The sequence below is a fragment of the Oncorhynchus clarkii genome, chromosome 1 (assembly GCF_045791955.1).
Source record: "Oncorhynchus clarkii lewisi isolate Uvic-CL-2024 chromosome 1, UVic_Ocla_1.0, whole genome shotgun sequence".
In the NCBI taxonomy this organism is placed as follows: Eukaryota; Metazoa; Chordata; class Actinopteri; order Salmoniformes; family Salmonidae; genus Oncorhynchus; species Oncorhynchus clarkii.
Window position 1 is genome coordinate 46,149,005 of NC_092147.1, and position 23,734 is coordinate 46,172,738.

At 42.2% G+C, this 23,734-nt stretch overlaps 1 protein-coding gene across 1 annotated transcript; it reads right to left on the minus strand.

The window, feature by feature from the left end:
• Window positions 1-2,170: 2,170 nt before the first annotated feature.
• Window positions 2,171-22,577, minus strand: LOC139416381 (asc-type amino acid transporter 1-like). Its single transcript, XM_071164942.1, has 11 exons — window positions 22,406-22,577; window positions 14,494-14,698; window positions 14,139-14,290; window positions 11,062-11,187; window positions 10,593-10,746; window positions 9,237-9,360; window positions 8,918-9,021; window positions 3,387-3,483; window positions 3,004-3,153; window positions 2,569-2,746; window positions 2,171-2,295 (listed from the first exon to the last, which is right to left on the minus strand). The coding sequence occupies exons 1-11, from the start codon at window positions 22,575-22,577 to the stop codon at window positions 2,171-2,173; spliced, it is 1,587 nt and encodes a 528-aa protein (XP_071021043.1).
• Between the last annotated feature and the right edge of the window lie 1,157 nt (window positions 22,578-23,734).

Below are 23,734 nucleotides of genomic sequence, written 5' to 3' on the forward strand. Positions count from 1 at the left end.
ATTGCTGAACTGAAACAGTTTTGTAAAGAGGAATGGTCCAATATTCCTCCTGACCGTTGTTCAGGTCTGATCCGCAACTACAGAAAAAGTTTGGTTGAGGTTATTACTGCCAAAGGAGGGTCAACCAGTTATTAAATCTAAGGGTTCACAAACTTTTTCCACCCTGGACTGTGAATGTTTACACAGTGTGTTCAATTAAGACATGATATAATTGTTTGTGTGTTATTAGTTTAAGCAGACTGTGTGTGTCTATTGTTGTGACTTAGATGAAGATAAGATCAAATTTGATGACCAATTCGTGCAGAACTACAGGTAATTCCAAAGGGTTCGCATACTTTTTCTTGCCACTGTACCTATCCATTTAGTACAATCAAGGTATGCCAATTCACATCTATTTATAAAGAAATACAACAAATCACAAGTTTGTTGTATTGAATGAAGAACACATAGTTGTTAAAGAACTCTGTTTGGGGCCGAGAAATTCAATGGCAGTACAGTACTCCCCTGGAAAAGCAAATGCCCTTTGTATGTTTTTGTCAGTTTCCCAGCACATGTAAGGATGTTTAGTTTTAAGTGTGGTAGAAATAAAACATAAAATAAGTTAACTTGATATTACAATCTTAGTTCAGAAACAAACATTAGAAAAGTGCAGCAAGCATTTTGTGAGGAGTTTTACTTCCACGTATAAACTGGAGTTTGGGTCATTTAGTCAGCTGTGAACATTACAGTTGTGTGTATTTATAAAATGACATAGAATCAGTAGTGTAAAAGGCAATGGCAAGCATTATACTAAGTAAAAACATAGAGTGACCCTCAACTACAGCCTATCTATCATTCAGTAGTATACAATCAGAACAAATCTATCTTGTTTGCTGCTGCTGGCTAAAAATATAAATTTCCAAAGGAATCAAGTCAAAGGCTCTGAAGTCTATGTTCACAGATAGTTCTGAATATGTTCACAAATCCGAGGAACCCATTTCATGTAGCAAATTAACAACTGGCAAGAAGCAGAATATGGAAGACCAGTGCTTTTTCTAATTCCCATAAGGAACACACAAAGCGTTAAGCGTTCCAAAATACATTAAGAGATCATATTAATTAATAACACGGAACCCAAACCGGCTGCGCGTGTGCGCCATCGTGCATAAATTTATTTTGTCCCCCCACACCAAACGCGATCACGACACGCAGGTTAAAATATCAAAACAAACTCTGAACCAATTACATTAATTTGGGGACAGGTCGAAAATAATTAAACATGTATGGCAATTTAGCTAGTTAGCTTGCACTTGCTAGCTAACGTTAATTTGTCCTATTTAGCTAGCTTGCTGTTGCTAGCTAATTTGTCCTGGGATATAAACATTGAGTTGTTATTTTACCTGAAATGCACAAGGACCTCTACTCCGACAATTAATCCACACATAAAACGGCCAACCGAATCGTTTCTAGTCATCTCTCCTCCTTCCAGGCTTTCTCATCTTTGAACTTATATGGTGATCGCATTGTATTACCATGACAACCGGCAACAAAGTTCGTCTTTCAATCACCCACGTGGGTATAACCAATGAGGAGATGGCACGTGGGTACCTGCTTCTATAAACCAATGAGGAGATGGGAGAGGCAGGACTTTCAGCGTGATCTGTGTCAGAAATAGGAATGACTTCTATTTTAGACAGCCCTTGGCAACGCAGACACTCGTTGGTGCGCGCGAGCAGTGTGGGTGCAATAATTGAATAAAATGGATTTCTAAATTTATTTTGCGACGCTCGCGCACGCGACGTGTCCGGTCTGGTCAGCATGTAAGGAACACATTTCTCCCTATAAGGCACAGTGATACACAGTAAATCTCAGGTCAAAACCAAAATACTGCCAATGTTGAAAAGTTACAGAAAAGGCACAAATAGTTCCTTCGGGAATATGAAGTTCGTTTCAAAACGTGATACTGTTGGCATTAGCTTGTATTTGACGACTTAGTAGAAAAAGAGAAGAAAAACATTTGCGAGTGGCCCATGCATCAAAACGCAGGCAATTCCACTTAGCAGTAAAGAAATGGATATGAGTCTCAGGTGACCAAAGACCAGACAAGGGGCTCTACTAAAAGGAACGGACCGTGTCATCATACAGTGACAGAATATACAAAAAGAAACATACTTCAGAAGGCAAAAAGAGTTTAAGACTTCCCAGAGAGAATGTTGGAAGATTTGTCAGGCCATTCTTCGATTGGACTGATCTCGATGGGGTCGAACTGGGGGAAGACCACGAAACACAGCCTCTGTGCCACGTAGGTTGCTGACTCTGTGAGAAAACAGAGCCCACTTTTAGCATCACATCAAGGTGTCTGACCAGACAACTAAAATACGATTCCTTTTAAATGCCATATATCTGGGTCTACTGAAATAAAGAATGGTTTGATACTTGTCATATACAGTATACAGGGTTTAGGGACGTTGGATACTATTAAACACTCGGTTGAATTTGAATTCAGAAATTCAGACAATTTTGGGGAAAAGTAAGAGCCCGTGATTATTAAGACAAACATGTATTTGCAGGGTTGAAGAGGACACCCACCAATGAAGTCATAGATACACTTTGGCTTGGATTTCCAGTGCACCCCCAGGAAATAGACTGGTACACCAGTGAGCATGATGACCAGCCCAACACCACACACCACTGGCTCAGAGTACAGACTGAAGCCCAGCAACATGGCCCAGAACATCAGGTAGGTGACAGGGACAAGGAGGTTTACCTGATGAGCAGGGATGAGAACAGATTCATTTTTATAATGAAGAGAGTGTCACGTGCCGCTCCACCTTTCAATGAATAAGTAGGTGAGAACAGGTTCAATGTATTGCTGTAGTTTGCTCTTATTTGTCAATTACTGTGTCAATCATTTATCTCTAATGCAAACTAGCACAAACTGACATCCTGCTATATAAAAACAGTTGTAAACTTTACAGAAATGTCAGAGGGGCCATGATTGAACCATGAGCGGAGTAATAATACCTTAATTGGTCTGTAAAGTTTGGGCTTCTTCCATCGGTAGTAGAGCAGGCCTGCAATGGTGACTCCATAGGAGAGGTAGTTGATGAAGGACACATAGTTGATCAGGTTGTGTGTCTCTCCTATACACAGGATTACAATGGTGGCAGTACACTGCAAGACAAAGAGAGAGAGAAAGGGAGTGAGAGATAAATAAACAAGAGACAGACAGGGGGAAGGAGGAGAGAGAAGAGAGGTGAGGACAACTGATTGAGTGAGGTATGGAATACAGAGGAAGCCTACCGTAGACAGTGGTTAAGGGCTGTAACAGGGGCATTGAGTTGGCCACTGAGTGTGCACTAGAAATAGTAGAATAGAATAGTAGAAATTAAGTATTCGTTTCTTACACAGCAGAGGAGAGCTGGGATGGGGGTGCAGTTCTTAAAGTGGATCATGGCCAGCAAGCTGGGTAGATGTCCCTCTCTGGCCCCAGAGAAACACAATCTAGAAAGACCCATAAAAATATAGAGGACGTAAAGACCCATGTACAATCATTTAACAAACTTTAAAAACATGCATGTACCTCTGTTTCCAGGACGTATCTCAATCCAAAGGCAGCATCCTTGTGGATTGTGAAACGGCCTAGAGGACATTCCCAGGGTTGAGCTCCTATTCCACATCAGGTAACACATCAGGTATCCAAGATGGCGTAGCAGTCAGACGTCTTTGTCTTGTCTCGTCCCATGTGCATATATATTTTTATTCGCATTCTTTTGAATATTTTTCCTAAACCTCAACTTCAAAATACTCTCCTGCAACCAGCTAGCTACCTAGAGCTACTTGGAACCCTACTAACTCCACGACTGGTCTATCGACGTCACCGCACGAAGAGGCAAAAACAGACTTACCCCCATCGCGACGTCCCCCAAAGGCTAACTTGCTAGCCCCGGTCAACTAACTGCTAGCTTGACTGCCCCGGTCTGCTAACTGCTAGCCCCTGCTAACTGTTTGCTTGCTAAACCGGTCTGCAAACTGTTAGCTTTCCAGACCCAGTCTGCTAACTGCTAGCTTGTTTATCCCCGGCCTACTAACTGTTAGCATCAGCCTGCTAACTGTCTGAATCAGTGTCCCCAGTCAGCCCAACCACTCACTGGACCCATATGTTCACTTGGCTACGCATGCCTCTCTCTAATATCAATATGCCTCGTCCATTATTGTCCTGGTTAGTGATTACTGTCTTATTTTACTGTCTTATTTCACTGTAGCCTCTAGCCCTGCTCAATATGTCTTAACCAACCATGTTGTCCCACCTCCTACATATGCGATGGCATCACCTGGTTTAAATGTCTCTAGAGACTATATCTCTCTCTCATCATTACTCAATGCCTAGGTTTACCTCCAATGTACTCACATCCTACCATACCTTTGTCTGTACACTATGCCTTGAATCTATGCTATCATGCCCAGAAACCTGCTCCTTTTACTCTCTGTTCCGAACGTGCTAGACGGCCAGTTCTTATAGCATTTAGCCGTACCCTTATCCTACTTCTCCTCTGTTCCTCTGGTGATGTAGAGGTTAATCCAGGTCCTGCAGTGCCTAGCTCCACTCCCACTCCCCAGGTGCTCTCATTTGTTGACTTCTGTAACCGTAAAAGCCTTGGTTTCATGCATGTTAACATTAGAAGCCTACTCCCTAAGTTTATTTTACTCACTGCTTTAGCACACTCTGCTAAACCGGATGTCTTAGCCGTGTCTGAATCCTGGCTTAGGAAAACAACCAAAAAATCTCCATCGCTAACTAACATTTTCCGCCAAGATAGATTTGCCAAAGGGGGCGGTGTCGCAATCTACTGCAAAGATAGCCTGCAGAGTTCTGTATTACTATCCAAGTCTGTACCCAAACAATTTGAGCTTCTACTTCTAAAAATTCACCTTTCCAGAAACAAGTCTCTCACTGTTGCCGCTTGCTATAGACCTCCCTCTGCCCCCAGCTGTGCCCTCGATACCATATGTGAATTGATTGCCCCCCATCTATCTTCTGAGCTCGTGCTACTAGGTGACCTAAACATGCTTAACACCCCGGCCATCCTACAATCCAAGCTTGATGCCCTCAATCTCACACAAATTGTCAATGAACCTACCAAGTACAACTCCAAATCCGTAAACACGGGCACCCTCATAGATGTCATCCTAACTAACTCGCCCTCCAAATACACCTCTGCTGTTTTCAATAAAAATCTCAGCGATCACTGCCTCACTACCTGCATCCGTAATGGGTCTGCGACCAAACGACCACCCCTCATCACTGTCAAACGCTCCCTAAAACACTTCTGCGAGCAGGCCTTTCTAATCGACCTGGCTGGGGTATCCTGGAATGACATTGACCTCATCCCGTCAGTAGATGATGCCTGGCTATTCTTTAAAAGTGCCTTCCTCACCATCTTAAATAAGCATGCCCCATTCATGCCCCATGCCCGGAAAACATTCTGGGGCGTTCTGCATTAGCATCGAACAGCCCCCGTGATATGCAACTTTTTGGGGAAGTTAGGAACAAATATACACAGGCAGTTAGAGAAGCTAACCCCTATTACTGGCCTGTTCAACCTCTTTCGTATTGTCTGAGATTCCCAAAGATTGGAAAGCTGCCGCGGTCATCCCCCTCTTCAAAGAGGGAGACACTAGACCCAAACAGACGTACAGTGGGGAGAGCAAGTATTTGATACACTGCCAATTTTGCAGGTTTTCCTACTTACAAAGCATGTAGAGGTCTGTAATTTGTATCATAGGTACACTTCAACTGTGAGAGACGGAATCTAAAACAAAAATCCAGAAAACCACATTGTATGATTTTTAAGTAATTAATTAGCATTTTATTGCATGACATAAGTATTTGATCACCTACCAACCAGTAAGAATTCCGGCTCTCACAGACCTGTTAGTTTTTCTTTAAGAATCCCTCCTGTTCTCCACTCATTACCTGCATTAACTGCACCTGTTTGAAATCATTACCTGTATAAAAGACACCTGTCCACACACTCAGTCAAACAGACTCCAACCTCTCGTCAATGGCCAAGACTAGAGAGCTGTGTAAGGACATCAGAGATAAAATTGTAGACCTGCACAAGGCTGGGATGGGCTACAGGACAATAGGCAAGCAGCTTGGTGAGAAGGCAACAACTGTTGGCGCAATTATTAGAAAATCGAAGAAGTTCAAGGGACAGTCAATCACCCTCGGTCTGCTCCATGCAAGATCTCACCTCGTGGGGCATCAATGATCATGAGGAAGGTGAGGAATCAGCCCAGAATTACACGGCAGGACCTGGTCAATGACCTGAAGAGAGCTGGGACCACAGTCTCAAAGATCCTTTAGTAACACACTATGCCGTCATGGATTAAAATCCTGCAGCGCATGCAAGGTCCCCCTGCTCAAGCCAGCGCATGTCCAGGCCTGTCTGAAGTTTGCCAATGACCATCTGGATGATCCAGAGGAGGAATGGGAGAAGGTCATGTGGTCTGATAAGACAAAAAATGAGGTTTTTGGTCTAAACTCCACTCGCCATGTTTGAAGGAAGAAGAAGGATGAGTACAACCCCAAGAACACCATCCCAACCGTGAAGCATGGAGGTGGAAACATCATTCTTTGGGGATGCTTTTCTGCAAAGGGGACAGGACGACTGCACCGTATTGAGCGGAGGAAGGATGGGGCCATGTATTGCGAGATCTTGGCCAACAACCTCCTTCCCTCAGTAAGAGCATTGAAGATGGGTCGTGGCTGGGTCTTCCAGCATGACAATGACCCGAAACACACAGCCAGGGCAACTAAGGAGTGGCTCCGTAAGAAGCATCTCAAGGTCCTGGAGTGGCCTAGCTAGTCTCCAGACCTGAACCCAATAGAACATCTTTGGAGGGAGCTGAAAGTCTGTAATGCCCAGCGACAGCCCCGAAACCTGAAAGATCTGGAGAAGGTCTGTATGGAGGAGTGGGCCAAAATCCCTGAGGCAGTGTGTGCAAACCTGGTCAAGAACTACAGGAAACATATGATCTCTGTAATAGCAAACAAAGGTTTCTGTACCAAATATTAAGTTCTGCTTTCTGATGTATCAAATACGTATGTCATGCAATAAAATGCTAATTCATTATTTAAAAATCATACAATGTGATTTTCTGGATTTTTGTTTGATATTCCGTCTCTCACAGTTGAAGTGTACCTATGATGAAAATTACAGACCTCTACATGCTTTGTAAGTAGGAAAACCTGCAAAATCGGCAGTGTATCAAATAATTGTTCTCCCCACTGTATATCTATCCTACCCTGTCTTTCTAAGGTCTTCGAAAGCCAAGTTAACAAACAGATTACCGACCATTTCGAATCCCACCGTACCTTCTCCTCTATGCAATCTCGTTTCAGAGCTGGTCATGGGTGCACCTCAGCCCCGCTCAAGGTCCTAAACAACATCATAACCGCCATCGATAAGAGACATTACTGTGCAGCCATATTCATCGACCTGGCCAAGGCTTTCGACTCTGTCAATCACCACATTCTTATTGGCAGACTCGACAGCCTTGGTTTCTCAAATGATTGCCTCGTCTGGTTTACCAACTACTTCTCTGATAGAGTTCAGTGTGTCAAATCCCTCCGATTTGTCCGGACCTCTGGCAGTCCCTATGGGGTTGCCACAGGGTTCAGTCCTTGGGCCGACTCTCTTCTCTGTATACATCAATGTTCTCATTCCAGACTCACATTCAGCATTTCCAATCCAAAATTAAATCTAGAATTGGCTTCCTATATCACAACAAAGCATCCTTCACTCATGCTGCCAAACATACCCTTGTAAAACTGACCATCCTACTGATCCTCAACTTCGGTGATGTCATCTATAAAATAGCCTCCAACACTCTACTCAACAAACTGGATGCAGTCTATCACAGTGCCATCTGTTTTGTCACCAAAGCCCCATACACTACCCACCATTGCGACCTGTACGCTCTCGTTGGTTGGCCCTCGCTTCATACTCGTCGCCAAACCCACTGGCTACAGGTTATCTACAAGTCTCTGCTTGGTAAAGCCCCGCCTTATCTCAGCTCACTGGTCACCATAGCAGCACCCACTCGTAGCACACGCTACAGCAGGTATCTCACTGGTCACCCCCAAAGATAATTCCTCCTTTGGTCGTCGTTCCTTCCAGTTCTCTGCTGCCAATGACTGTAACGAACTGCAAAAATCTCTGAAGCTGGAGACTCATATCTCCCTCACTAGCTTTATGCGCCAGCTGTCAGAGCAGCTCACAGATCACTGCACCTGTACATAGCCCATCTATCTACCTACCTCATCCCCACACTGTATTTATTTATCTTGCTCCTTTGCACCCCAGTATCTCTACCTGCACATTCATCTTCTGCACATCTACCATTCCAGTGTTTTAATTGCTATATTGTAATTACTTCGCCACCATGGCCTATTTATTGCCTTATCTCTCTTATCTTACCTCATTTACACTCACTGTATATAGACATTTTTGTTTTCATTTGTTCTACTGTATTATTGACTGTTTTGTTTATTCCATGTGTAACTCTGTGTTGTTGTATGTGTCGAATTGCTATGCTTTATCTTGGCCAGGTCGCAGTTGCAAATGAGAACTTGTTCTCAACTAGCCTACCTGGTTAAATAAAGGTGGAACATTTAAAAAAAGAAAATGCAAGCAGTAGAATCAGATATATATTTTTAAGATAAAAATACACCTTATTGAACAGCGGGAACTGTGAAGCAACACAAACATAGGCACAGACACATGCATACACACACATACACATGGATTTTGTGTTGTGGTTTTGGAGTAGGAGACCGAGGGCACACAGTGTGTTGTGAAATCTGTTATAAATGTATTGTAATTAGCTGCCTTGGCAGCAGCTAATGGGGATCCAAAATAAATACAAATACCTTGAGGAGGTGAAGAGGTAGCCGTTGATGCCTCCGAACGTGGACAAGGCTACTGAGATGGGCATAATGACAGAGAACATCCCCAGGAGCTTCTCTCCAAACGTCTGCAGCAGCACAAGGTTTATACATTTAGGACAAAAAAACAAGCCTTGGATAGCTCGATGCAGAGAAAGTATTTTTAATAAATTAATGGCATCTGTATGTGAACATGCATTGTGTTGAACATTCATTAAAGGTCAATACATCAAATAATGACACCATTAAAGTACAGTACTCCAGACAATATTTGTCGTGTTGCAAAGCGAACAGCGTTACTCACGACGGCCACAGCATTGGATGAGAGCAGCTCCTCGGGTGACATGGCGGAGAAGTAGGCGATGTTGGTGAGCGTGTACACAAAGGTCACCAATGGGATTGAGATGTAAATGGCACGAGGTAGGTTCCTGATAAGGAAATCCACATGGTACAAAGCCTACTGATGAGTTCGTCCACAAACTACTGATGAGTTCATCCACAAGGTACACAAACTACTGATGAGTTCATCCACATGGTACAAAAATGACTGATGAGGTCATCCACAAGGTACACAAAGTACTGATGAGGTAATCCACATAGCATACAAACCATGCAATCAACACAGTCTCATAAATCATGCATGGTTGGGGAAGTAAGAAGGCAGCTGACATGCAATATACATTATATATACACAAAAGTATGTGGACACACCTTCAAATTATTGGATTTGGCTATTTCAGCCACACCCGTTTCTGCCCTGCCCTAGCTTCATGAAATGGGTTTCCATGGCCAAGCAGCCTAAGATCACCATGCGCAATGCCAAGCGTCGGCTGGAGTGGTGTAAAGCTCGCTGCCATTGGACTCTGGAGCAGTGGGTACACGTTCTCTGGAGTGATGAATCACACTCCACCATCTGGCAGTCCGACGGCTGAATCTGTGTTTGACGGATGCCAGGAGAACGCTACCTACCCCGAAGCATGACAACTGTAAAGTTTGGTGGAGGAGGAATAATGGTCTGGGGCTGTTTTTCATTGTTTGATTAGGCCTATTCCAGTGAAGGAAAATCTAAACACTACAGCATACAATAACATTCTAGATGATTCTGTGCTTCCAAGTTTGTGACAACAGTTTGGGGAAGGCCCTTTCCTGTTTCAGCATAAAAATTCCCCTGTGCACAAAGCGAGGATCATACAGAAATGGTTTGATCGGTGTGGAAGAACCTGAATGGTCTGCAATTGACTGGGCTGAATGGAAGCAAGTCCCCACAACAATGTTCTAACATCTAGTGGAAAGCCTTCCCAGAAGAGTGGAGGATGTTATAGCAGCAAAGAGGGTACCAACTCCATAATAATGGCCATGATTTTGTAATGAGTGGTTCGACGAGCAGGTGCCCACATACTTTTGGTCATGTAGTGTACTTTATCTTGTGTATATAAAAAAATATAACTCTTTATATATATTTATTTTGCATTATATCACTTACATTTCTTATCAATATTTTAATTGATATACCACCGCAAGATCACAACATACAACTGTGCATCGCCCCACAATGCTTGCTTTCATGCCGGACTGGTTATACAGTACACAGCATTGGATAGATAATTGCGAATAGAATAGAATGCAAAGTAAAATAACGTTTGGTGAACCAGAAGCTCACCGTCGCGGTTCAACCACTTCCTCTGTGACATAGTTCAGGAAGTTCCATCCACTGAAGGCGAAAGAGGCCTGGAGGAAAGCCAGAGCGACCTGCCCAACTGAGGGAGTCCTGCTGAACTCAAAAGCCACATGAGGCGTCAGTCCCTCGTAGTTGCCTGAAGGGATACAAATTCCCCATCAATGTCCAGGTGATGTTTTAGGGAAATAGCATGATAGCCTCTTTGATCAATAAAAACGGGTAAATATTACAGACGTGCAAGTTCCTATTGGTTTGTTGAAGGTGCTATTAACCTTCGGCACCTGGATCATGTTCAGTAGGCATATAATGGAAGAAAGCAGTCCAAAACTGGGAGGTATTATCTGAACTTGCTAAATAAGAAACCCTTATTTTCGCTTTCAGTCGCAAAACGTCTTGCTACAGTGTGCGCTAATGAAAATCATTCTACAGAGAAGGTAAGTGTGTGTCTCACCCTTGCAGATCTGCACCAGGCCGACCACTATGATGAGACCCAGGGCCGCCAGCTTCCCCACCGTGAACACATCCTGGATCCTGGTGGCCAGACGCACACTAGAGCAGTTCACCCAGGTCAGGAACACTGCAAACACACATGCACACACACAATACTTTTAAGCGTTTCATTGAGAAAACAAAATACTATTTAAACCCTAAACCCAAGTTATGTACAATCCTAGGGGTGGGCACATTGTTTCACCTCGTCCATCACTGTCATTGGCTCGCCTCTCTCTCTCATGGTGGCCTGGCTCTCCCAGACAAAGGGGAGCTGTCAAGGCCACCAAACAAACCGCTTCCAACGCAACAGAACAAAACCCAGAAAGGAAAGGTGGGCAGGTCCCTGAAGGGGTGGGCAGAAAGCTCACATTTTCTCCAGGTCATTGGCATCCAGTTCCCCAAAAACAAGTGTGAATAATGTCCTCTAAAAGCAGGGATTACGCGCGAAAAAAAAAACCTGTTGTTTCACCTCATGGGTCATAACGCTGTTGGCTTGTTGGCTTTTCTGCGGCTCACTCATAGTACATTTTGCTCACTCATGGTACAATGGGGTTTTTGTGTGGTTTTTTTCTCTACTTAAGAGGGTTCATTGGAGGTACAGTGCAGGTACTCTTGGGCTTGGTTCCAAGTAATTAGTAATAGTAGCACAACCACATGGTCTTTAGAGTGAGGGATGCAACCCAGTGAAAAGCAACACACAAATCACAGGCAACAAAATTGGCTCTAACTTCAACAAATGGGACAGACACTGTACTTGACATTGAAACTGAGGCCTAGGTTCAATCAGATCAAGTGCTACCCAGCAAAAGCAGACACCTGCTCGCGTTAGAAGTTCAGAACGAGAAAGTGTAGGCTATATAGAAATAATTATTGAACTAAATAATGAGGGTTTCTATCGTCTTAATGAAGGTGTAGATTTCATCTCACATTCCAGTGTTCCAGCTTGTACACATGGCTGCATGGGATTTCTGTTAACGCGACTCCATTTTAGGTATAATGCTAGGAGCCGCTTGGGGATTTGACAGCTCTAACGCAGTTCCACCTCCGACACTGCCAAAGCAACTGCTATGCCGATGTCTGCTAAAGTGGATCTGATTGAATAGAGCCCTAAGTACAAGTTTCCTCAGGTTTACAGAACTGGCTGCAGTGATGTCATTCTGACGTCTTTATGGCATGACGGTCAGGTTGGTTGTAAAATTATGTTTTTTGATATCTTTTAAGCGAACCAATAAATAAGTCTACAACCAGATAAAAATCAAATATTCTGGAAAAAGAACTGAAAAAGAATTAGGAACCAGAAAGTTAGGTCACCCTGACATCCCATGGCCTAATTTGACCACAGGAATCGTTTGTCCATTGGGATGATTTCCTACATCCTTCAGAAACTCTACACTTCATCGGTCTTTGTTTCTCTAACTTCACTGCCCACTCCTTCCTCCTGTCCCTCCCTTCCAATTTCTATTTGACACACCTATGCATTGTTTTTATATTCCTGTCTCCAACTCTGAAAGTTTTAAAAGGCTTCCAGGCAATGGTTATGCAAGAGATATTTCACTCAGTTGTACCAGATAAACTTGAGGTCGAAAGAAACGCACATCTGTTTAGGCGAGGTGCTGGCTAGCGGAGTAGAACACTTGAAAAAGGGAAGGAGAGGCACGCCCTCTAGGAGCTCAGGTGCAATCATTTAACTGTCTTCATCAGGGTATATTAACAAACACTGCGCGTCACTAGTTTATATAGTGTCAAAGGACACACAGAGGTGTCTGTAATCATGGCCGGGTGTGGCTTGATATCATTGGTTAATTGGGTTGTGTATCGGAGGACGCATGACATTCAACCTTTGTCTCTCCCGAGCCCGTACGGGAGTTGTAGCGATGAGACAAGATAGTAGCTACTACAACAATTAGATACCACGAAATTGGGGAGAAAAAGGGGTAAAAATTAAACAACAAAAATATATATATAAAAAAAAAAAATGGATAGCATATGATCATAGATACAATTTGGCTACATAAGCCTGCAAACATTTACAATGATTTGTAAAATCACATGAATAGCTTCAGATCAAAGTCTACCTTGAGACCGAAGGGAGCAAGGGTCTTTAAATTAAAGATCCAGTCAGCCTCTCGTTTTCACAATAAATTGTTGAGGTCACCCCCTCTCCTAGGGAGGGTAACGTGTTCGAAGCCGATATAACGTAGGGACGAAATCGAGTGGTTCCCTTCCAAAAAGTGGGCTGCAACTGGGTACATCAAGTTTTTAGACTCGTACTTTTAATTCGTGCTTCATTTTACCCACATAATATCTACCACAAGGACAAGTTAAAAAGACAAAATAACTGCTTTAGTAGAGTGATAACACCTTTGATTGGGATCTGTTTCCCTGTTTGGGGGTGTATGAAGGATTTACATTTGTAAGTGCCATTACATTGTGCACAGCCATTACACTTGTAATTTCCATCCAGTAGAGGCGCAAATAGACGTTGTGCAGGGGTATTTTGGGGTGGTAAATCAGAGTTTACCAATTGATCTGAGGTTTCTGCCCTGCGAGAATACGAACAAAGGATGGTTCGAAAACACATGACTGACACTGTCATCGGATCTTAGAATGTGCCAATGTTTGTCAACGATTCCCTTAATGAATTTCTTCCGAGCACACTGAATAGTGGGTTGTAAAAACGCAAGAATGCTTCTTTTTGCGAGATCCCAATCAAAGGAAAAATAATGTATTCCATTGAGCTTATTTCAGCCATTACCAGGGCGTGTTTGACAGATCATTTGACAGGTGGTAACTTTAATGGGGAAAAAATGACAGGTACAAGAAAGACTATGATCTAGTCGCAGGAGTAAAATGAAAGCAATCCAGTGAGATTAATGTGACAAGTGGATTTTGGAACCCCTCGTACACCGGAAATATGTCTGAAAAAGACAAATTCTCAGGTGGGGTGCAAAGTATATCTTTTGGGGGTTACATTAATGTTAATTTAACACATTTCCTTTACATAAGTGAGTTCAGGCACAGGAACATGGTACTAACAGAGACAGACTGTTGACAGCAGGCGTGTGGCCATGTAGGGAGGGACACAGTCGGGGAATACAGGCTGAAGGACATAGTTAGAGAAGGTGAGGGCGATGACAGCCAGGGTTGTGGGGTACATGATGAGCACCGCACTCCACAGGAGGAGAAACCTGGGAAGGGAGAGAAACAGTAAAATATGTCACTGCTTTGGTCCAACTTTGTGTTTTTTAATGAACAATTTGTTTATCGCATAAACTGAACAGTCAATTGAACTTTCAACCAACTCTTCTGACCCCCAATACCAAGCAAATCCAACCTCGTGCTGTTTCATAATAAGCTTACAAACTATACACATTGCATGAGAGGTACCTACCCAACAAGGCCTCCGAAAATTTCTGTGACGTAGGAGTAGTCCCCCCCTGACTTGGGGATGGTGACCCCCAGCTCAGCATAGCAGAGGGAACCCAGGGCAGCTATGCAGCCCCCTAGTACCCACACAATCAGTGCTAGACCCACTGAACCCGAGTGCTCTAGAACCCCCTTAGGAGAGATGAAGATTCCAGAACCAATTATGTTCCCTGTGGAGAGGGAGAAGGTATTACTAGAATACACACACACACACACACACACACACACAAAACAAGCAAAATGGAAATATTGCTAAAAACAATATGACTATTATAAAATCTTCCTATTTGCAGGTAAATCTTTACAGAAACTGTATCATGTGTTAATCAGTTATGTTGAAAAGGTTTGGGAAACAATAAAGCAGAAGAACTTTAGCTGGACTGTTTAGATATATTGGTGTGTGGAAAGGGAGGGATGTGATATCATCTGCTCTGTACACTTCCCCCTGAGCGAGCTGGGGGTTGCTTGCCACAGCCCGTTTTGAGCTAAGAAAAAACCCCGAAACGACATAGCTTTCTCTCTTCAAATATACGTGACAAAAATAAACCTTCTCTGATGATCATCGCAAATTAACAACATCGTCCATAGAGGACTTCAGAAATGGAACAATCATACTGTTGATGTGAGCGAACAGATCAAGCAGTCACACGGTAGGAAGTGATACCATCAAACCCAAGAGGCTTCAACATCAACCACACGCATTGTTGAAGTAATACAATGATCTGGGTTCCAATATGGCTGTACCATGTCCAAGGGTGTATCAGAAATGGCACCCTGTTGAAAAGTAGTGGCATTATGGAATAGGGTGCAATTTCAGATGCAGATCAAGAGTATCCCAACCAACACATTCAGGGTAGTAGCACAGCAGAAGGCAGCCAAGTGGCAGAGACCTTAATTACATAACTAGACATACGTAAATTGTTTACTTTTAACTGTCGAGCTCAGTCAAGTCGCCCTTGGGAATTCAATTCAACTCATCTATTACATTATTTCTAGACTCTACCGGCTTTCTCTTTGGTTTGTGACCCTGTCAGAAATGCTGAGACTGGGAGTAAAGCCTGGTCTCATAGAATAGACGTAACATAGTGAAAGTAAATAAGTTTGGTGTGGTTACATAACACAGAAGGCTACTTAAGGGAAAAACTAAAGTAGGGTGGTTGGACGGGTGTTAATGCAAGCATCTAGCAACCCAAAGGTTGCATGTTCGAATCTCATCATGGACAACTTTAGTATTTTAGCTAATTAACAAATTTGCAACTGCTTACTACTCTTAGCTACTATGAAACTATTTAGCATTTTAGCTAACCCTTCCCCTAACCTTAAGCCTAACCTTAACCACTAGCTTAGTTAACACTAATCCCCTAGCTAACGTTAGCATTATCCACCTAGCCAATGTTAGCCACAACAAATTGGAATTGGTAACATATAATATTTTAGCAAATTCTTAACATATTATACAAATTCTAATTTGTAACATATCATACAAAATGGATAAGGGATGGATTAACATTTACAGAATGGGTACCTGGAGGAAAATGGGGGACGGTCATGCTTTTTTAATTTCAGTCAAGGGGAGGGTTTAGTATTTTTTTAATCTAGTCCAGAGGAGGGTCATGTCATTTGTAATTGATTAAATTTCAATATTTCTCCATCTTTTAGAATTCATGGCTTATTAGGCTACATATCGATGTGTGCCTGATGCCGCCCCTCATCAATGATTCTCAGCTGGGCACGCATAAATAGCCTTCAAGTGCGCCTAAAGGCTATTTAGTGTGGTCTCAATCAAATGATCCATAGACTGTAGACTATAGGCTGCGAAGTGCATGCTCGGAGAAGCACAGAGCAAAGTCATATTTCTAAGATAGCTGCTGGGATGGTGTAAATACAACTAGGCTGCATTACACACTGCAATGGATATGCCAACCCTGAGCCCCGCTCTTGCTGATCAAAAACTGTTTTGTGTGCTGTGCTGTGTAGGTCTATAGTGGCAATTCAGGAGGAGAGTCAAAGGCTTCTTCTGTTTATTTTTTATTTTTTATTAGGCCTAGTCCAAATAATGCACAATATTGCGTGTGGACTAGCCTATAGCCTATGGTCAACTTTGATAGCTTGCTACTACTATAATAGATTTAATTAAAAACAGTAAATGTATTGCCCATGATGTTTTTATCAGAGTTATTACCGCAAGACGCTACAGATGGTAGTGCGTACGGCCCAGTACATCACTGGGGCTAAGCTTCCTGCCATCCAGGACCTCTACTAGGCAGTGTCAGAGGAAGGCCCTAAAAATAGTCAAAGACTCCAGCCACCCAAATCATGGACTGTTCCTCTAAGCTACCGCACGGTAAGTGATACCGGAGCGCCAAGTCTAGGTCCAAAAGGCTCCTGAACAGCTTCTACCCCCAATCTATTAGACTGCTAAACAGTTATGGCTACCCGGACTGTTTGCATTGACCCCCTTTTTCACACCTCTACTACTAGCTAATTATTATCTATGCATAGTGAGTTTACCCCTACCTACATGTACATATTACCTCAATTACCTCGACTAACCTGTACACCTGCATATTGACTTGGTACCGTTACCCCCTGTATATAGCCTTACTATTGTTATTTTATTGTGTTACTTGTTTAGTATTGATTATTTTTGTATATTATTTTTTACTATAGTTTATTATAAAAACAATTTTTTTAGCAAATATCTTCGTACTTACTTTTTAAAAAATTCTGCATCGTTGGTTAAGGACTTGTAAGTAAGCATTTTACGGTAAGGTACACCTGCTGTATTCTTCACATGTGACAAATAAGATTTGATTTGATTTGATATTGACCTCACAATAAGTCAGATTCAAGTAACTTACATTGATTGTGGTGCTGAAACTTGAAGCAGCGGCCGCAGCACAATCAGTTGGAAATGGACAGCTCATGGTGCTGAAAGTAGGCAAATTCGAGTAGGCATAATTCATTTAAACCATCTTCATTTTAATTAAACTACACTAAACATTTTAATTAAACTAATTAAACTACTAACAACAAGAGGGTTTTGTGTTGGAACCTTTTCCTTCCTATTGAAGAAATAAGAGGTAGGCCTACCTGTTTGACAGACAAAATTAGGCTATAGGCTGCTATATCCATAGATTTGTCGGTCAATTCCTCCACCCACCATGCACTCTTTAAATAGCCTACTTCTATGTCAGTGAAGGGCTGCTAGGTTAAAACCAAGGCTGCGTTTCAAACTCATAAAAGACATACCCTCGTCCACTTACCCTTGCCTTATGACCTTGGGGGAATGCCTGCGGCCATATTTGTCGTCGGTCCAAGTGATTAGTCAAGCAAGGGAAGTTTGCAACGTAAGCCCCTCATCCCTCGTTTGCGAGTGTACAATTATGTTCACTTCGGGGCCTGAAACGCCCCATAATTCAATCGGCGACAATTGCACATCCGCTAAGAAACATCCGCCAACACTTAAAACCTAACGTCAATATGGAGTAAACATATAAGTAAATAAGTTAGAAATTGTGCTATTAATGCACAAACACCTCTCGTAAAAGTAATGATGTTTTTGTTTGGTTAGCTTTTGGAAATGGTAGAAATAAAACATTTTCCTTCTTCAGAAGTTCCAGCTAGGCAGGCTAACGTTAGTCAGCTAATTCATTTGCTAGCTATCACAGAGTAGGCATATATTAATAAATATATAGTTAATATAAGTAGACATGCAATCATAATTGACTGTAGCGCATATACAGCACCCACAAGCTACCAATGGCTGAAAACACGAATTTCCGGGCAAGGGCGGTCCATTTAAAATGAATTCCTTCCTCCCTCGCCCCTTGCCCTGCAAGTGTAAACTCGTCAGACGTCATGATATGTCATCAGAAGCATCCATCTAATTTGAGGGCTGAGGGGAGAGGGTGTGTCAGTTAAGTGTTTGGAATGCAGCCCAAGACTCAAATTAAGGGTGTATGAGAGGGTATGCCAAACGCTGCATTTAGACGAGGGATGCAAAAAACGTCATACCAGCCGGCATAGCGGGACAAGAAAGCAAGAAAGATGTTTAATGCAAAAGCAAGCCAGCACGACGGTATGCGTTACCATTGGGATTTCAGTAAACAAACATTGCAAATAAACATCTGGCAGAAAACAACGCTACGGAAGACGGCAAAGGTTGAAATATTTGGACTCTGGCGGCAAGTCCCATGTACCGTGGCGGCTGAAAGCATTCACGGACAGTCTCAACGCATTTACTATCGTTCCCTGATCAAAAACAATAACATGCGGTTTGCCGTCAACTGCCTACCTCGTGCCATCTAAACGCAGCAATAAGGTTACATTTTTTTAAAGAAGATTTTGAAGAAAATAAAACAGATCCGATTATATAAAGTGATCTACAGTATAACAGTGCTTTGGTCCATGATGCTTTATGCTGGATACAAGCTGTAAAATACCCGGGAAAGACGTGACTTGGATGCATATGGGGATATCATTGTTTAGTTTGTTTGACATTCAGAGGCTGAGCTACAACCTTCTATAGCAAGGAAACTTTTAAAAAAATATATTTTATTTAACTAGGCAAGTCAGTTAAGAACAAATTCTTATTTTCAATGACGCCTAGGAACAGTGGGTTACCTGCCTTGTTCAGGGGCAGAACGACAGATTTTTACCTTGTAAACTCGGGGATTCGATCTTGCAATCTTCCGGTTACTAGTCAGACCCATTGAGTTTTTACACATTTTGTTTTACGTTACAGCCTTTTTCTAAAATGGTAAAAACAAGTAAAAACTGGTTTTGAGGATTTTTTTCAACTGGATTAAAAATAAATACAGAAATACCTTATTTACATAAGTATTCAGACCCTTTGCTATGAGACTTGAAATTGAGCTCAGATGCATTCTGTTTCCATTGATCATCCTTGAGATGTTTCTACAACTAGATTGGAGTCCATCTGGGGTAAATTCAATTGATTGGACATGATTTGGAAAGGTACACACTTGTCTACATAAGGTCCCACAGTTGACAGTGCATGTCAGAGCAAAAACTAAGCCATGAGGTTGAAGGAATTGTCCGTAGAGCTCCGAGACAGGATTGTGTCGAGGCGCAGATCTGGGGAAGGGTACCAAAATAATTCTGCAGCATCAAAGCTCCCCAAGAACACAGTGTCGTCCACCATTCTTCAATGGAAGAAGTTTGGAACCACCAAGACCTCCTCACATCTTCCTAGAGCTTGCTGCCCGGCCCGCTTGGAGTTTGTCAAAAGGCACATAAAGGTCTCAGACCATGAGAAACAAGATTCTCTGGTCTGATGAAACCAAGATTGAACTCTTTGGCCTGAATGCCAAGTGTCACGTCTGGAAGAAACCAGGCACCATCCCTACGGTGAAGCATGGTGGTGGCAGTATCATGCTGTGGGGATCATTTTCAGCAGCAGGGACTGGGAGATTAGTCAGGATCGAGGGAAAGATGAACAGAGCAAAGTACAAAGAGATCCTTGATGAAAACCTGCCTCAGAACACTCAGGACCTCAGACTGGGGCAAAGGTTCACCTTCCAACAGGACAATGACCCTAAGCACACAGCCAAGACCATGCAGGATTGGCTCAGCAGCCAGAGCCCGGACTTGAACCCAATCTAACATCTCTGGAGAGACCTGAAAATAGCTGTGCAGCAATGCTTCCCAGCAGCAATGCTTCCCATCCAACCTGACAGAGCTTGAGAGGATCTGCAGAGAATAATGGGAGAAACTCCCCAAATCAGGTGTTCCAAGCTTGTAGCGTCATAGCCAAGACTTGAGGCTGTAATCAATGCCAAAGGTGCTTCCACAAAGTACTGAGTAAAGGGTCTAAATTCTTATGTGATATATCATTTTTTTTTATTTTTATGAATTTGCAAAATAATTTTAAAAATAAAAGGTTTTGGCTTTGTCATTATGGGGTATTGTGTGTAGATTGATTAAGGGGGAAAAACTATTTAATCAAGTTTAGAATTAGGCTGTAACGTAACAAAATGTGTAAAAAGTCAAGGGGTCTGAATAGTTTCAGAATGCACTGTAATCTAATTATGTCAATATCACTTGCTTAAGCTAGTCACTTTCTGTGCAATAGAAAATGTTTAAACCCAGACAGCTTTTAGGGAAATACTTGTGACATTCTCTTGTTGGGTTAAGCCACGGAAGAAGAGTAGCCAGCAGTTAAAACTGACATTTTTCTGCATTGGTAGGGCTACTCTGTCTGGGGTGGAAAGGTCGGCCCAACTTTTGAAAGTACCATGCTCAGATTCCAAATGACGTCTCAGATAATTATAATTATTTGCAAACAGGGACAGTTTAGTTGCAAACAAGACGCACTGATTTGGCATTGGAGAAATATGATAAGATGAACAAATATCTCTCTGTCAATGTTTTGCCTGTAATTTCGGTCATTTGTGTGGTATTAAAAAATATTGTGCTAATATGTAAAATTACGTAGAATTGCATGACATTTTTATAAACGGCAATGTTTTTTCTGATCTGCAAATACGATGATAGATTTATGCAATGATTTTACTATAAAGGAGATCTCTCTACCCCTAATCTTGTCCACGATGGTCTGTGAATCAAAACTCTTGCGTTGCCATGTAATGCTTACAGGACAAAGAACCGTTTCTGTCCAAGAAGGTACGGTAAACTGTAAACATGTTCTCTGCTGTAACCTTTTGATTTAATTATTATTTTTGGTATGGGGAGGGTCACTTGTTTTCCCCCCCAAAGGTTCAGGATTTAAGTAAAATATATTTGTTAAAGGGAGGGCCATCCATTTTCATTTCATAGAGGTCCGATTTTCTCCATGTAACCCTTATTAGAAATAATGTTCACTCCCTAATGGACATCCACAAATGAATACATACGAAACTTAACATATCATACTAACTGAAGTGGGTCGGTTTTACATTTACTATGTTACGTCTACCCCTGAGTCCAGGTTGGGGAGTAAGATGTATAACTTTGAAACAACAGGGTGGATGCTAGCATGGGCTTCCTGGTCTGGATTGCTCAACAGTTGGCAGTCTGTACGCGGTCTCTCTTCCACACACACAAGGAGGCAGGAGCCTGATTCAAAGGGATTTCTGACTCTTTGCTCGTGTTTGAGGTCTTAATTCAGGATTGATCTTGATCAAAAACTGCACTAGTGTAACTAACTAAAAGCCACAAGAGTAGGTTGGGGAGTAAATGTAAATGAAAAGCATCTCTGTCTGTATAAATGACATAAAGAGCATAGGCCTATTCTTATACAACTTTTAGTTTAATAATCATTTTACAGTAACCCTGAAACTAAAGTCAGAACATATGTAATAAACAGCCCAGGACTTTCATCAGCAGTTTGGGGGCCCTGAATATCAAAACCAACTAAAGTTACATTTATCAGTCATGATAAATATGCCTCTTCCAAACTGTATAGTGGCATTTTCCCTACTGTAGGTGTAACTTGGGCCTATATCTTCATTTGCACCCTTCAGCAAGTGGATTAGATTTATTATAGCAGCCCCCTGCCATTTCCTCTGCTTCGGCAGACAATTTCCTTCTGCTTGACAACCAATGTGCTACTAATCAATATATTTTGGCCACGTAAGCATCGAGGTAGACATTTAATGCACATCGATTTCTCATGTAGTCGCACGGGCATGGCATCTGAAATAGGACCATCATCTTATCATGACAGGTGAGAAGATGGGCCTATTTCTAACCACTACAAATATAGGATACTGACTTTAATGACACATAATCCATCAATGGAAAACTGGCTGTAAATGGCAAACTTACATCAAAGTTATTTGATCAAATAAAGCCATGACCAAACACCCCCAAGTAATAGATTCTAAAATGCAATACACTTTTACAAACCTTACCTATGATTATTGTACAGGCGCTTAAAAGTCCTATTTCTTTTTTCAGAGTCACTCTATCAGGGATTTCGTCAAGCTTGTTGTTACCATCTTTCAAGATCTTCAGTGCAGCTGCTGGCTCTTGCCGTGAGCAGATACTTCTTTTCCGCTTTTCTCCATCCATGTCTGCGACCATATCAAAGGCTTTCTCGAATTCCTCTCTTGAACTCACACACGGCATTGATGCAGACTGAATAGGGTGCGCATGCGCAACAATCTGTCGCTGTCCAGGGTAGAATGCTAACTACCCTACTCTCGTGCCATCAACTACTTGAGCGTCGCTGGACGTTTTCCACTAAATCTCACTCGGAGATCCTTTCGAACCGTTTCAATACCGACGATAATAGCTGAGGCTTGCGTGCATCAGAGTTTGGGGCACTCTCCTAGTTGAGTAAGCCCCCCATCTTGAACACAACTGTGTCTGCGTAATCTCGATTGCTCAGTGTTCAGGCCCCCATTTCAGAGTACACAAATTCACTTAATCTTCTCAAATATTATTGATAGGGAATTTGAAGGTATTTAATCTTGTGAATTGCAACCAGTCCAATAAAAAGAAATACATGTTAAAGAAAATGATTAAACAGTGACCACAGTAAACACAAGTGCACTCCATTATGGAATATACTAAATGATTGACCAGCTAATCAATATTTCAAAGAGAGTGAAAGAGCAAATGCAAGGTTTGATTGAACTATCTTCAGTCCATCAAAGGAAAATTTAACGAGCATGCACACCGTGCATTGCAGAACCATATCTACTACAGTATAGGAGAAAATTGATCTCAAACTGACTCCAAAGAAAAGTAGCTTAACCAATTTCAACAAAATTGCTATTTTGAATTGTGGGAAAAGAGAAAGTGTAAATAGATTACAAAACATATGGATGACAGGGATTTCCCCAAAACAAAAAAAATGAATCATGTACCTGCTTTTAAATAATTTACTTGTGAACATAACATATTTTGGCAAATACGTTTCATGTCGGATACACGCCCATTCACACAACTCCGCCCCTCTGTTTCCTTTTGTATCTAAAATTAGGCCCAGTCATGTTATTGATGCAACTCTGAACAGCCTCCTGATGAACTGTTCGGAAAAAGAAACTCAAAGAGAGGCGGACTTGCTCCTCTGCCCCACCAGCGCATGCTTCCCAAAGAGGGTCTTCTTCATGTTTCCCTTCGTCTCTGAAAGGACCCTGGTAGAATTTAGGAAGTCAAATTGAGCGCTCGTACCAGTCCTTTTCTCTGCCTCTCTCGCTAACACCACAGACTGCCCAATAAAGGGCCTGGATTCA